The sequence below is a fragment of the Monodelphis domestica genome, chromosome 1 (genome assembly GCF_027887165.1).
Source record: "Monodelphis domestica isolate mMonDom1 chromosome 1, mMonDom1.pri, whole genome shotgun sequence".
Taxonomy (NCBI): domain Eukaryota; kingdom Metazoa; phylum Chordata; class Mammalia; order Didelphimorphia; family Didelphidae; genus Monodelphis; species Monodelphis domestica.
The window spans coordinates 636,243,394-636,257,833 of record NC_077227.1 but is presented as its reverse complement, the minus strand read 5'-3'; the positions used below and the strand labels follow the sequence as shown (position 1 = coordinate 636,257,833).

Here is a 14,440-nt window from a genome sequence, read left to right as displayed (position 1 = left end):
ATTAATTTCTGTTTTTGCTGCCTTTTTAAGGTAGAACTAGAAAAGGTTAAGGGGAAGCTATTTCATCAAAAGAAAATATTTACTTATTTCAGAATCTAACATAGTGTGTTGCTGTTGGTATCTAGTAATCACAAATGGAATTTTAACCAAGATTGTTATCTACCAACTATGGCCATAAGGTGTGCATTCTGAGGGACTGAATTGATCATTAATTTATAAGATTATGGAAGGGTGGGCAGTTCATTGGGTTCTTGCTGAGAAAGACCACCATGGCTGGCAGGGAGCAGGGTGGCAGTCACACTTTAAGTAAACACAAAAGGCTGGGGGGCAAAAAGTACAGAAAGGCCAAGGTGTGTGGCATGGAAGGGAGGCAGTGGGAAGAAGAGGATGGGGAGGGAAGGGAAGGCCTGGAATAGCTCCTGCAGCCTCTGATGAAGAATGGGGGGAGTCCTAGGCAGCATAGACCCCATGGAGATGGGAAAGTGCTGGGAGGACAGGCATTTGACATCTCACTTTTATAGGGTTTTTTGTTTTTTTTTAAGAAACAAACCAACTCCTGTCTGTGTCATCACATGGCCAAATCATCTCAAAGTTACACCTCCAAGCGACCGGCACCTTTTTGAGGTTTTGTCGGTCTGGAACTGTGGAGATGTAGAATTGCTATCTCTCAGGTCCAAGGCCTGACACAGTAGGGCCTGCATGGCTTCTGCCTGGTCATCGCCTTCTCAGACCGTGAGTTTAGGCTGGCTGGTGATACAGGTTGTACATTAGGCTTCTTTGGTGTTGGGGATAGTTTGCCATCCTACGTCTTGCTATCATCGCCTTGACACTGACTGCTACAAACAAACCCTCTGCCTGGGGTGAGAGCAGCTATGTGAGCCCCTCAAATTGAGATATTCTTATCCTGGCCCGGACTTACATATTCCCAGTGAGGATTTGGGATTATCTCCCGAGAGACAAATATGAAGAGAAATAAGTAAAAAACTAGCATTGATATACGTCACAAGAAGATTGAGAAGAAGGAAAGAGATCATTCGCATCATCATTCCTATGAAACATTCAGATAAGGAAGGATAGTGGTGGCGGCGGCGGTGGTGGTGGGAGCAGTAGTAGTCATCTATCCCAGGCCAGAGAATCCTTCTGAATCCTGAGTCTTTGTGGCTCAGTGGATATAGCCCTGGGCCTGGACTTAGAAAGACCTAAGATCATTTCTGGCCTCAGACATGGGTGAGTTGTATGACCCTGAGCAAGTCAGTTCACCTCTGTTTACCACAGTTTCCTTATCTGTCAAATGGGGGCAATAATAGCACCCATCTCTTGGGGTTGTAGCAAGGGTCAAATGGGATAATATTAAGTGTTTTGTGAATGTTAAAGCACTATATAAATGTTATTATTAGTAGTAATAAAAACTAACCCCACCAATGGGAGTGAAAAGAAAGTTTAAGATTTAAGAGGCATAAATTATATATTTTCTAGCCCTTAGGTAGTGATCTCTCTATACATATATCTATATCTAGATAGATAGATAGATATATACACGCACAAATATATCTCCATATCAAACTTTCTTCAATAAATGTAAGAGGTATAACTGAAATGAGCCTGATTCGAGGAGTCTCATAAGCAAATTAGCTTCATGAGTTTATAGTTATAGTGTCGTCTATTTGGGGTTTAATTATTTTTCTTTTTCTTTCATCTTTTTAGAAGAGACTCCCTTGATTCACCCCAACCTTAATTAGTGTGAACCAATCAATCATTCAGTCAGATAGGCACTAAGTATGAACTGGTCTGACCACAGTATTGTATTTTTAAAAAAATCTTTATACCTTCTGTCTTATTCTCAGGAAGAAGAGGGGTAAGTGCTAGGCAATTTGGGTTCAGTACTTGCCCAGGGTCACACAGTTAGGAAGTATCTGAGGCCACATTTGAACCCAGGACCTCCTGCCTCCAGGCCTGGCTCTCTATCTACTGAGCCACCTAGCCACTCTCATAGTGTGGCATTAAATTCTAGGCGCCACATTTTAAGGACACTGATATGCTAGCATGTTCAAGTTCATGTCCTACAAGGATTCAGTTAAACCAAAGAATTTTTAGGCTGGGAAAGAAAGCCTTCCAGAGGACATAACAGCAGTCTTCAGGTGTCTGCAGGGTTGTCATAGAAGAGAGGAGAGAAAACTTGTTTTGCTTTGACCCCAAAGCCAGAAAACTGGGGGGGGGGGGCGGGGGGAGCTATAAAGAGGCAGATTCCAGCTGGACATGAAGCAGCATTTCAGAAGAGAGCACCTTCCCAAGAGGGTGGGTGGGAGGGACGGACACTGACTCAGGAGGCTGGAGGTCTCCTTCTCAATAGAAAGTTTGAATGGATTGGCCCCAGCACCCTTCTACTCCTAGAATTCTGTGATTTGGGGGTATGTCACAGGGGTGTACTGTTTTCACAATGCAACTTATTTGCAAAACAAAGTGAGCTACAATTAAATATTTTCTAATTTTCACATCAGATGATAATAACTAGATTTTAAGCTGTCTGCGGGGTAAGTACTCTATCGTTGCATTTCCCTCAGCAGCAACCTCAGAGCATTTAGATTATTAATGTTTAATAACAGATTAATATGCACAATAATTAGTATAATATTAGTGAATCTAATAGATACTTAGTAAGGGGCAGGGGTTCACTTGCCTCTTGAAGATACTCTCTTTATCCTATGTACACATGAAATAAATAAGGTGTTAATAATTTTACTGCAAACTCCCATATTGTAGCTTTTCCTTGTGGGTAATTCTGAACTGATTAAACTGGTAGATGCTAAGAGATCAAGCCAGTCTTCTCATTGATTCTTGGGGTCCCAAAGCTAAAAGAGTAGCATTCTTTCCTTACTGAATTGGGCACCAGCACCACAATAAATTAGTTACTTGTAGAATCAAAGGTCAGACATAGAGATGTAGGGAATTGAGACGCATAAGTCATAGAGACAAATGTTCTTCATAATAAAGCTAACTGTTGACACTGACTACTGATAAAATAGTAGAGGAGAGAGAAAGTCCTGTATTTAAAGATCAGACGACATGATTTGGGTTTGGCCTTATATGCTATATTCCATTAAGAATTGAATGTTCTGTAATTACACCCAGAGAGTTACAAAACTATGTATAACCTTAGATCCAATATTGCTGGGTCTGTTTCCCAAGGAAATCAGAGAAAAAGGAAAAGAACACATATGTTCCAAAATATTTATAGTGGCCCTCTTTGTGATGGCAAAAAACAAATTGAGGGGATAGCCTATCAATTGGGTAACAGCTAAACAAATTGTGGCATATGATTGTAATGTAATACTACTGTGCTGTAAGAAGTGATGAGCAGGATAATTTAAAAAACTTGCAAAGAACTATATGAATTAGAGAAAATGAATAATGGAATGAGTAGAACCAAGAGAACATTAAACACGGCTACAGAATTAATGCGAGAAGAATAAATTGTGATTATTACCTCCAGAGAATGAACTGAAAGGTGAAAACATGAAAGATTTAACTTATATGAACATTTAAGTCTCCAGGACAATATCTTCTGTGATATAGGGAGACTGAGAGGGGTCTAGGACACTTGTGGATGGGATTTATTATGTAGATATGAAGAAAAGTAAGCTAAAGAAGAGATTTGTGGTTTAACTTATGTACAGCTTTTTTTTTTTTTGGTATATGGAAATGCTTGTTTTATTTGTTTTATATAAAAAAGAAACACTAAAAACTAAAAAAGATTCTCTGAGGGTTGAGAATTTGAAATAAAAAAGAATGGAATGTTTGTTAATTGTTTGTGAATGAATGAGTGAATGAAAAAAATATGTATTAAGGTCTTCTGAACAAAAACACTGTGATGCTTGACCAGGACTATTTAATTAAAATATCAACAGATTAGTTTCCCAACAGCTATACCAACTAGTCTTTCCTTCCTTCAGCTCTCTCTCTCTCTTATTCTGCTCTATTCTTATTAGTAAGAAAAATCTACTTTCTCTTACATTTTTCTATCCTATTTATTTTTCCTAATTCTTCTTTCCTTAGGTGAATGCCAGGACAAGGAAATCAAACAAAAGTGTTAGCTCTCCCTTTTTCCACTGTCAATTCTATTTTTATTTTCATGGCTTGTAGTATGGTGAGTGGAATGTTAGGATACATTGATTCTAGGTTTGCAATACCACTGAACATCTTGTGTGACTACAGGAAAATCATGCCACTTCTCTGGCTCTTAGTCTTTATCAAAAAGGAGATGCCTGGATATAATATGATCTTTGAGACCAATTTCAATATAGAACAATTTCTGTCTAAAAGAAATGGCTTCTGAAACTATAAGTAAATTAGGTGATGTATAAATGAAGATTTTGAGCCTTTGGACTTCATCCCCCAGAAGTCCCTTAGTATTTCCCAAAATTCCATTTTCCTGAGTCCCCACATTTTGTGTGATTGTATTTAAATGGCTGTAACTCCTCCTTCTTCCTCTCTTGGACCCACCAGGCTGAAGTTAGGCAGTTCTTTTGTTTTAGTTATTATTAATAAAACTAAAAATATAATATTTAGTTATTATTAATTTTAAAACCCATATTTTTGGCTTACCATAAAGCGACTATGAATTCTCAAAAATTTTTGAGCAGATAGCCTTATAGTAAAGACAATAAGTTTGCTGGGTCACTGCTTACCACTGCTTACCTGGTCCAGAGGCCAGGAGTGTCTGTGCTCCTGCCAGTGCTGCCACCTGCTGCTGCCTGCTGTTTCTCCTCTTCATCTGCTTGGCTAGCATTCCTCACCACTCTCCACCCAGCTTGGAGGCCAGATCTGCCACAAGAGCCTGCCAATCCCAGCTATTTTTTTCCCACAGAGGGTGACGTATAAAAATCTTTCTGCCCCAATCCCTTTCCACACTCCACGTGTGTGTTTCTAGCCTGCCATAGCCATTTTTCAGCATGGAGAAAAGAACCCCACACCTAATTTTCAAGCAGATTTTTTTAAAGCTGATCCTGGACTCCTACTTTAGAAGGCTGTCACTAAAGGTTTTTCACAGGGAGGGCAATTAGTTCTAAATGGATAGATTTAAAGTCAGTTTTGGGGAATAAGCCTGTTTTTTCCCCTTCTTTCTCTTGACCCAAAACACCAAGGAGAAGCATTTTTTTCTCTCATATGCAAATATGCTATTGTTTTCCCTTGAAGTTTTGCTTCTTTCTGTTTACTCTTTAAACAAACCCCATTCAGCATCTTTCAGGAAAAATGCTATTGCAAAGCATACTTGAAACTCTGAAACAGTTTGAGTTGGTAGAGTTAAAAAGTGCAGTGTGGATCTGCTTAATTCTTATCCTGGGACTTTTTATTTTCATTGGAGATTTCCCATTTTATTTCCCTCTCCTCAAGAATATGCCACAAGGTAGGCTGCTTAAACTACAAACCAACCTGAAATATTTTGACAAAGTTCTAAAAGCCTTAAATGCTCTCAACATTCAGAGTGGAGATTCTGCCCTGTGCTTCTTTGAGGAAATTCAGACCTCTGACAAACGATATCTAAATGGATAATAAATATGGAGGGAGGGGAAGGAAACTTTAAAAGAGATCAGGAAGTTTCTTGCTAACTATTTTGAGTTTATTCTCCTCCTATAATAGTGAACAAGTCTATTGGGATTGGTGAAAAGGATTTTTTTTCCCGACTGTACTGCCCATCTGCACCTTTTCATTGGCTTATATAATTGCATTTACTAATTGCTTTAAGGTTTAATTTTTTTAAGTTTACCTGTTTTAATTTCATCAATATCTTTGTTATATTGAATAATTTTAAGCTATGTTTTGCCTATATTGATCTTTAATTTGTTGCCAAAGAACAAAATATCACTGTATAAGCCCATGAACATCTTGCCCAAACCCTTGTCACTAGATCCATTGGAGATCGCATGTTGCCTTTGTTAATTGTCACATAGATGATGATGGATGGATTTCAATAAAACTGGTTAAATTGTGTGCAACCTTTGGAGAATTTAATAAGCTATGAATTTAAATTGTAATTTTAAGTGGTTTCTTCAAAAATAATTTTAGTAACTAGTAGTTTCTAAATAGATGATTCATACACACACACACACACACACACACACACATATATATATATAAAGAATGTTGTATTAAAGGTAGAGAAACAAAGAAATGTTCCTACGAACCAGGAAGCCAGAAAAAAGAGCTCCTAAAAAACTCTTCATTTTAATTTACTTCTACCAGAATAATCTAGATTTCTTGATGATGTTTTAGACCCAAATAAGTTTTACTTTGGTTAAAATTATATTTACCAAGGTTGAAAGAATTGCTACATCTGTAAAAATCGTGACAAATATCCATTAGTTCATAGGTCTTTTTATGTCATACAGCAACTTATGTGAAATATGATAGTGGATTTGTTTGCTATTGTAATAACTGGGCTATTGTGAATTTTGGGGACTTTGGTACTTCTGTGAATGTGAATTATCTACTGTGTTACTGTTTTATTCTGAAAATCATTTGTACTCACACATGGCTAATACAGTGTGACACTGATTTTAAGCTATATATTTTTTATTTTTAAAACTTTTTTTATTATTGTTTTTCCTTGCATGTGCAATATAGTATCTGAGTTTTATTTTTTCTCTCCTTTTTGTATTTGAAGTACCTACATGTCAACAGTATTGAGAAGATTTTTCTTTAATTTTTTTTATTTTGCAGTAATATAAATTTAAAATATATTTGCTATAATGTCAGTGCATACCCAAAAAGCTTTAGACAATAAAAATTATGCCATTGATTGTTTTAAAAAAAATGCATGGGACTTTGCTTAATGATTCTGTCTGATTCCAGGACATGAGAATACAAAAAGAGTCATTGCCCAGTGCCAAAGAAGCACAAAGCTAAACTGCATAGTGCCAATCAAGCACAAGGTCAAAGAGACCAACCAATCTCAATGGGATTGATGAAAATTTTGAGCCAAGACAAGAGTACTTGAACTCTTGAACTTGTTTGGGGTTCGAGGTTGCGGCTGTTTAACATGTGAAGGCAGGTCTTCCTTGTCCCACATTCTACCAAGTATCTCAAATTTGGCTCCTATCTTGCTCCTATAATTTAGTCCCTTTTCTGTCTTTCATGGTGTGGCAAACTTTCTGTAGTCCTGGCTACTGATTAGGTAAATGCATAATTGCTTAAATCATTTTAATTGGGCCCTGATTCAAGGACCTGTTATAGATTTGCTTTTCCTTTACTTAGATTTTTTTAGACATAAGACTTTTACCATTTTGTATTTTATCCACAAGTTATTTTTCTCTTTTATTTGGATTTTTTTATGTTTTTGATTTTCTACTGCAAATTGATTCATATACCTCATAACACAGCCATGCATTCCTGAGTGATCCCTGTGTTTGTTATTATTCACCTCAGGTGGGCCAAGTTATTGTTATGAACTTTGATTTAACTTTGAGCAGTTTTAGGATAAGAAACTTGCTACCTCACAGAATCCAGAATGACCCATGAAGATAGATGCCTGCAGAAACCACATGCTGCAGTGAAGAGTGAACTTTGGGATGTGAATTGACCTATGGGGGGTTGAAATGCCTTTGTTTTGAGTGTATACTTTTATGCTAAAGGGGACTGCTCCTGAATTGGCTTTTTGTCAACCTAGTAATCATTGATTTTGTTCTCTTTTCCTTTTATCCAAAAATTATTGCAATTTTTAAGTTGATTATGTTTCCATGATCCTTTTGGGGAAACTTATTTCCCAATAGGATCACAGGGGGATGTGTATAAATGGAGATTTTGAAACTTTGGACTTTATCCTCCATAAGTCCCTTAGTATTTCCCAAAATTCCAATTTTCCTGTGTCCCCACATTTTGTGTGATTGTATTTAAGTGGCTGTAACTCCTCCCTCTTCCTCTCTTGGACCTGTGACCAGGCTGAAGTCAGACAGTTTTTTTGTTTTGGCTATTATTAATAAAACTTTATAAAATATAATATTTAGTTATTGATTATTAATTTTAAAACCCACAGTGAACATAGAATAATAATATACCTGTCAGATCTATGGGAAAGGAAAGATTTTAAGACCAAGCAAGAATTAGAAAATATTATAAAATGTAAAATATTGATTACATTAAATTAAAGAGGTTTTGTACAAACAAAACCAATGCAATCAGAATTAGAAGGGAAGCATAAATTGGGGGAAAAGTCTTTATAACGAAAATCTTTGACAAAGGTCTAATTACTCAAATTTATGAGGAGCTAAATCAATTGTACAAAAAAGCAAGCCATTCCCCAACTGATAAATGGGCAATGGACATGAATAGACAATTTTCAGATAAAGAAATCAAAACTATCAATAAGCACATGAAAGTGTTTTAAATCTCTTATAATTAGAGAAATGCAAATCAAAACAACTCTAAGGAACCACCTCACAACTAGCAGACTGGCCAATATGGCAGCAAAGGAAAGTGATAAATGTTGGAGGGGATGTGGCAAAATTGGAACACGAATACACTGCTGGTAGACTTGTGAATTGGTCCAACTATTTTAGAGGGTAATTTGGAACTATGCCCAAAGGGCTTTAAAAGACAGACTGCCTGCCCTTTGATATGGCCATATCACTGCTGGGTTTGTACCCCAAAGAGATAATGAGGAAAAAAGACTTGTACAAAAATATTCATAGCTGCATTCTTTGTAGTGGTAAAAAACTGGAAAATGAGGGGATGTCCATCGATTGGGGAATGGCTGAACAAATTGTGGTATCTGATGGTGATGGAATACTATTGTGCTAAAAGAAATAATAAAGTGGAAGAATTCCATGTGAACTGAAATGACCTCCAGGACTAGATGCAGAGTGAAAAGAGCAGAACCAGGAGAACATTAAAGAGAGAGACTGATACACTGTGGCACAACTGAATGTAACGGACTTCTCTACCAGCAGCAATGCAGTGATCCATGACAATCCAGAGGAACTTATGAGAAAGAATGCCATCCACATCCAGAGAAAGAACTGGGGGAGCAGAAAAAAACATAGGATCGATCATGTAGTTTGATGGGGATATGATTGATCATATAGTTTGATGGGGATATGATTGGGGTTTTGATGTTAAAAGATCATTCTACTGCAAATATGAACAACATGGAAATAGGTTTTGAACAATGATAAAATGCATAGCCGAGCGGAATTTGCTTGCCAGCTCCAGAAGTGGGGGAGAGAAAAGGGGTGGGAAAAAAATCATGAATCATGTAACCATGGAAAAATACTCTAAATAAAAATAATAACAAATAAATAAACAAATAAAAGAAATGGCTTCCAGCAGGGCAGCTAGAAGGACCTGACCTTTAAACAAGACCCATTGTCCACAGTCAGGAAGATGTGTTGAGGATACAGAGCCTTTAAAAGGCAGTCTCTCCCCTTAAGGAGTTTATAATCTAATGAGTTTGTAGCAATAGTTTAACATGCTACATCATCTAAAAGCATCTAATCAAAGTTAGGCAGATAAAGGGGAACCTTGCTGGCTGAAAGGCCTAAGTTCTGGGTCCAACTGGGTCATTTGCCTATTATAGTAGGGCAGAGAGACAAAATCCATCTAAACTCTTTGTGTACCATCCCTAGATGAAATAGAATCATTTGTTTTCTACTCCACAAGTATGTTTTGTTGTAAAAATCAACTACATAAAAAATGAAACCCATCCCATAAATTTTATTAGTCCCTTTGATGCCAAATAAACATAAAATTGAATACAGTGATCAAATACTAACCAATTCTCACCCTAGTAGTACTCCTGAAAATACTGTGCTTGAGGTAGGTAATTGGAAATAATTAGGAAGATCTTAGAACACATTGAACCAGACTGTTAGGAGTGCATAAATCCCATTTTGGTAGAAAGGGGATTATTGCCTATTTGCTCCAAGAGCACTTTTAGTACTTTTAGGAGTTGGAGATTTTTTAAAAGCCTATTAAAAACGGAAAATAACAAACATTTCAAATTATCTGTAAGTTTCTCATTGTAGATTGATCAAAATCTCATTGGTGTTTATTCAACTTTTCTCTTGGCTAACTGGATTGGAGAAGAAAAGAGCATATATTTACTGAAGCTTTTCTTTATGGTCACAAACCCTTCCTTGAATGTTCTTTCTCCCAAAGAAATCTTAATGGAGAAATATTTAGTGACAAAAAATAAAGTCATCAAGTGCTCAATATGTTTGGAGTACTAGGCAATGAAAGAGAGAAAATATTGAATAAAACAGGATTCCATGACCTGACTGAGGCTTCCAACCAACTATTAAGGATTGTAGAATGAAACAAAAAGTTTCCCTTTACAGCAGTACTTCAGGGCTACCATTTTATTATCCTTTTGGTTCAAGCACAGAATTTGGGATCCTAAAGGTCACTCACCTTTAAAAGAAGAAAGGACAAAAGAACAGTGATTGAAAGAAGAAACTGAAATAAGTTTTAAATTATTTGAGATCTCAGCTAAGAAACCATTTTTCTTCCTTCCTTCATTCCTTCCTCCATCCCTCTCTCCCTGCCCCCCCTCCCCCTTCTTTACCCTTACCTTCCATCTTAGAATCAAAGCTAAGTATGCCTCCAAGGCAGAATACTGCCAAGGACTAGGCAATGGTGGTTAAGTGATTTGCTTAGGGTCACAAAGGATGTATCTGAGGGCAGATTTGAATACAGGACCTCCTGTTTCCAGGCCTGGATCCCTATTCACTGAACCACCTAGCTCCCCTACCAGAAGCCATTTCTTTTAGAAAAGATTTTTCTCTATTGAAACTAATCTAAAAAGATCATTTGTATCCAGGCACCTACTTTTTGATATAAAGACTAAGAGCCAGAGAAATGGCATGCTTTCCCCACAGTCAGTCACACAGCTAATTCAGTATTATTACAAGCCTAGAATCAATGTCTTCTAACTTTCCACTCACCATTCTACAAGCCATGAAAAGAAAAATGGAATTGTCAGTGGAAAAAAGGAGAGCTTGTTCTGTTTGATTTTTTAAAAAAGCAATAATATATTTGGACATTAAAAAAAAGAATAACTGAATTTCAGATGTGAAAGGAAACTTAAACATCATTGTGTCTAATTTTCCTCATTTTATAGACAATGGAACAAGGACCCAAAGAGGTTGGTTACATGTGGGTTTATCAAGACTCAGAAAATGGCAAAGTCAGAACTAGAACTCAAATTTCCAGAATGATGGAAATAAAGGAAGAATGATAGGGCAAAGTGGACAGGACAGGAATGAACAAGAGAAACACATAGGAAAAAAACAACAAAAAAAAAATTCCATGAGAATCTTGTAGGTAAAATTTGGCTAAGTTTAAGTGAAACATTTTGAAGGTATCTCCAGATTAGGGTTTGTTCCAGCATAAGAAGCCTTTAAACCAGTACAGTTCTTAGTAGGGATTGTGGATTTATTTATGGAGTACAGTTCAGGGAGAAAGTGGCAGAAGCTGTCCAAACAAAGGTAATATGGTAAGCAGGTGAGGATTTTCTGGAAGACTTGCATAGTCACTCTGGAAGGAGTCAGACAGTCTAGTTTGGAGGGAATCTCTCTTTATATTAGGCAGGATATTCATAAATCTCAATGAAGGTTCCTGAAGGGAGCTAAGGAAAGTCTGAAAATTCTTTTTTTTTTTAAATCTTCATAATCATGTTTTTGGTAATGATTTTTTGTTGGGTCACTTTTAAGAATGGGAGGTTGCCCCAGGGACAAAGTAGACTGGATGAGTGTGAGGGGGAATGCTGAGGCCACCTACTAGGGATTTTTTCTAATTTGTCTTAAAGCAGAAGGTATCTAAAGAACTAAATTCACCTTAAGAGAAAATCTGTTCTGAGCTTATTCTAAAACTTTGCAAAATTATAATGACCATCTCAGTAATGGGAAACATCTTTGAATAGTTAATATCAAAGTATAATAAAAATATCCAGTTAAAATCTTATAAAGAAACCTGTATGTATAATAATAAACTTAATTTACCTACTGTCAAGGAATGAAGAAATGAACCGTATTTGTTGGAATTCAGAATAGTGACCTATTCTTCCAGGATGGAGATAAATTCTAATATGAAATCAGTTGGTGACCACTTTGACTAGGACATAAAGATGAGTGCTTTACTATCTAGAAGAAAGTACCTTCCTAGACAATTGAAGAGACTACATCCTTTAAGTATTGAGTAATCCACTTAGCCCATTCATTATGAGCTACTTCTTTCCTAATCTACATCTCCATTTCTTCTCTTCAGAAAGGCTATCCCTGCCATCTTCTCAGATTGCCCTCCCATGGCCCTTCTGTCTAATCCTGCTTCCTTCTCTTCTGACTGCAAATACTCTCACATCTTCTCATCCTTAAAGAAATCTCCATTCACATTTTTACTCCTCAATCTAGCATCCTATATCTCTCCAAACACCTAGAACAAGCTGTCTGTACTCCGTGTTGCCACTTCCTGTTCTCTTAGTCCTTTGTAGTCTGCATCTGCACACATCATTCACAAGGAAAAGTTCTTTTCAAAGTTACCTGTGATTTTTTAATTGCCAGATTGCATGGCCTTTTCCTCACATCCATGTCAAACTATAGTGTTTGACATGACAGACCCTTTCTCCCTGGGAACTCCCCGGAACTGGGTTCTTGTGAGCCTGCTCTTTGAGTTTTCCTTCTACCAATCTGGCTGCTTCTTCTCAGGCTTCCTTGGCCCATCATCATTCTCTATGGGGGGGGGGGGGGGGGGAAGCAAAGGCTTCCTCTGTGGCCCTTCTCTCTCTCTACTTTCTCTTTTGGTGACCTCATCAACTCCCATTGTTGTAATTACCACCTATTATCTTTTCCTTCAAGCTCACCCTCTTTCCAAACATCCTTATTTCTGTTAAGGGCAAGACTGTTCTTGTAGTCATTTAGCTTCCCCACCTTGGAGTTGTCCTTGACTCTTCACTTTCCTTCTCCCACATATTCAATCAGTCACCAAGTCTTGTTGATTCTATATCCATGGCATCTCTTGGCTAGTCAGTAGGCATATATGAATTTAATTCCTCATTGCTTCTTAGTACAGTGTCTGGCCCATGTTGGTGCTTAATAATGCTCAATTGACTGATTTCTTGCCTAGTCTATTGCAATAGTCTCCTAACTTGCCTCTAAGCCAGTCTATTCTCCATATAACTTTCAAAGTAATATTCCTAAAATACATGCCTAATTTTTTCATTTCTTAGCTCAATAAACTCCAGTGACTCCCTATTACTGCTAGGATATTTAAAATCTGGCTCCAACATACCTTTCTAGCCTTATTGTATATTATTCCTTTCTGTGTACTCTGTGCCATACCCAGTCAGCCTGGCCTTCTTGTTGTACCTCACTCAGGTCAATCCTTGTTCTTGAAGGCTCAACTCAAGAACCATCTCCTTCCTTAACACCACTGAGATTCCCTCACCCTGTAACTGCTAGTGTCTTCTCCCTAAAATTATCTTGTACTTATTTGAAAATATTTCTTCATTCTTATACATATACATGTTGTCTTCTCCAATAGAATACAAACTTTTCATAGACAAAGATAGTATCATTCTTACCTTGTAATGTTAGAACAGAGCCTGGCAAATATAAATGCTTAATAAATGCTTGCTGATTGATTACTTTTCTCACTATAATGGTATGTAGATATTATTATTATATTAGACACTTTGGACCCTTTGGTGTTTAGCCCTAGAAATATTCTTTATATTGATGATTTTCATCTCATTCAGCAATTGATGTTCTTTAATTTTCTGTATATATTTACGTACCTGCTGCTGCTCCAACCTAAAATTAAGAGAATGAAAATTAAATTATTTTTGTGTTAAGAAGCAAAGTATTTTGTTAATTTTATTGTGGTGAAATAATTATTAAATTTAAGAAATCTATCAGCAAGAACATATTCAGACAATATTTTAAAAGAAAATCCTAGACATTGAAAGGTAAGGCATAAAAACTAACAAAATAGAAGGCATATTATATTCAGATACTTATTCAATTAAATTATGAAATTGCTAAAATAGTATGTACTTGCTGTGTGAAAAGAAAAACTGAAATTTAGAAGACTGACTTTTTTTTAAAGCTATGCATTATGATTTCTTAAACTGGCCTAGAAGAAAATTTGTTTTGGAAAATATAACTTTAGTTAAAAGTTACATACAATTGAACATCTTAAAACTTCAAAAAGCAGATCAATTTAAGGATGAAGAAATAGCTTGGAAGAACAGTCAAGGTACTTCTCTTAAAACCAGATAAGAGTTAAAGACTGCTAATGAAGTCACATGGGTTTAAGGGAATGAATGAATACAGGGATTTTCATATGACAAAAGAGAGCCTAGGAAAAATGGCCATCACCAAGTAGATATATGAGGATTTCAGCCAGAGTACATAGGAAGTAGAGATTCAGCTGAAGGCCAGAAACAATAAATTTT

The 14,440-nt window shown here is 36.6% G+C and overlaps 1 protein-coding gene across 2 annotated transcripts in view; it reads right to left on the bottom strand.

Annotated features, from left to right (window-relative positions):
- The window catches only part of LOC103099919 (N(4)-(Beta-N-acetylglucosaminyl)-L-asparaginase-like), a 101,939-nt gene that overhangs the window by 15,902 nt on the left and 71,597 nt on the right, over positions 1–14,440 (bottom strand). The window contains exon 7 of one of the 2 annotated variants that reach the window (XM_007476740.3): positions 13,781–13,796. The exons of the other annotated variant lie outside the window; for it this stretch is intronic. Within the exon in view, the coding sequence (XP_007476802.1) occupies positions 13,781–13,796 (16 nt within the window). The remainder of the gene's footprint in view (positions 1–13,780; positions 13,797–14,440) is intronic. 2 annotated transcript variants of the gene reach the window in all.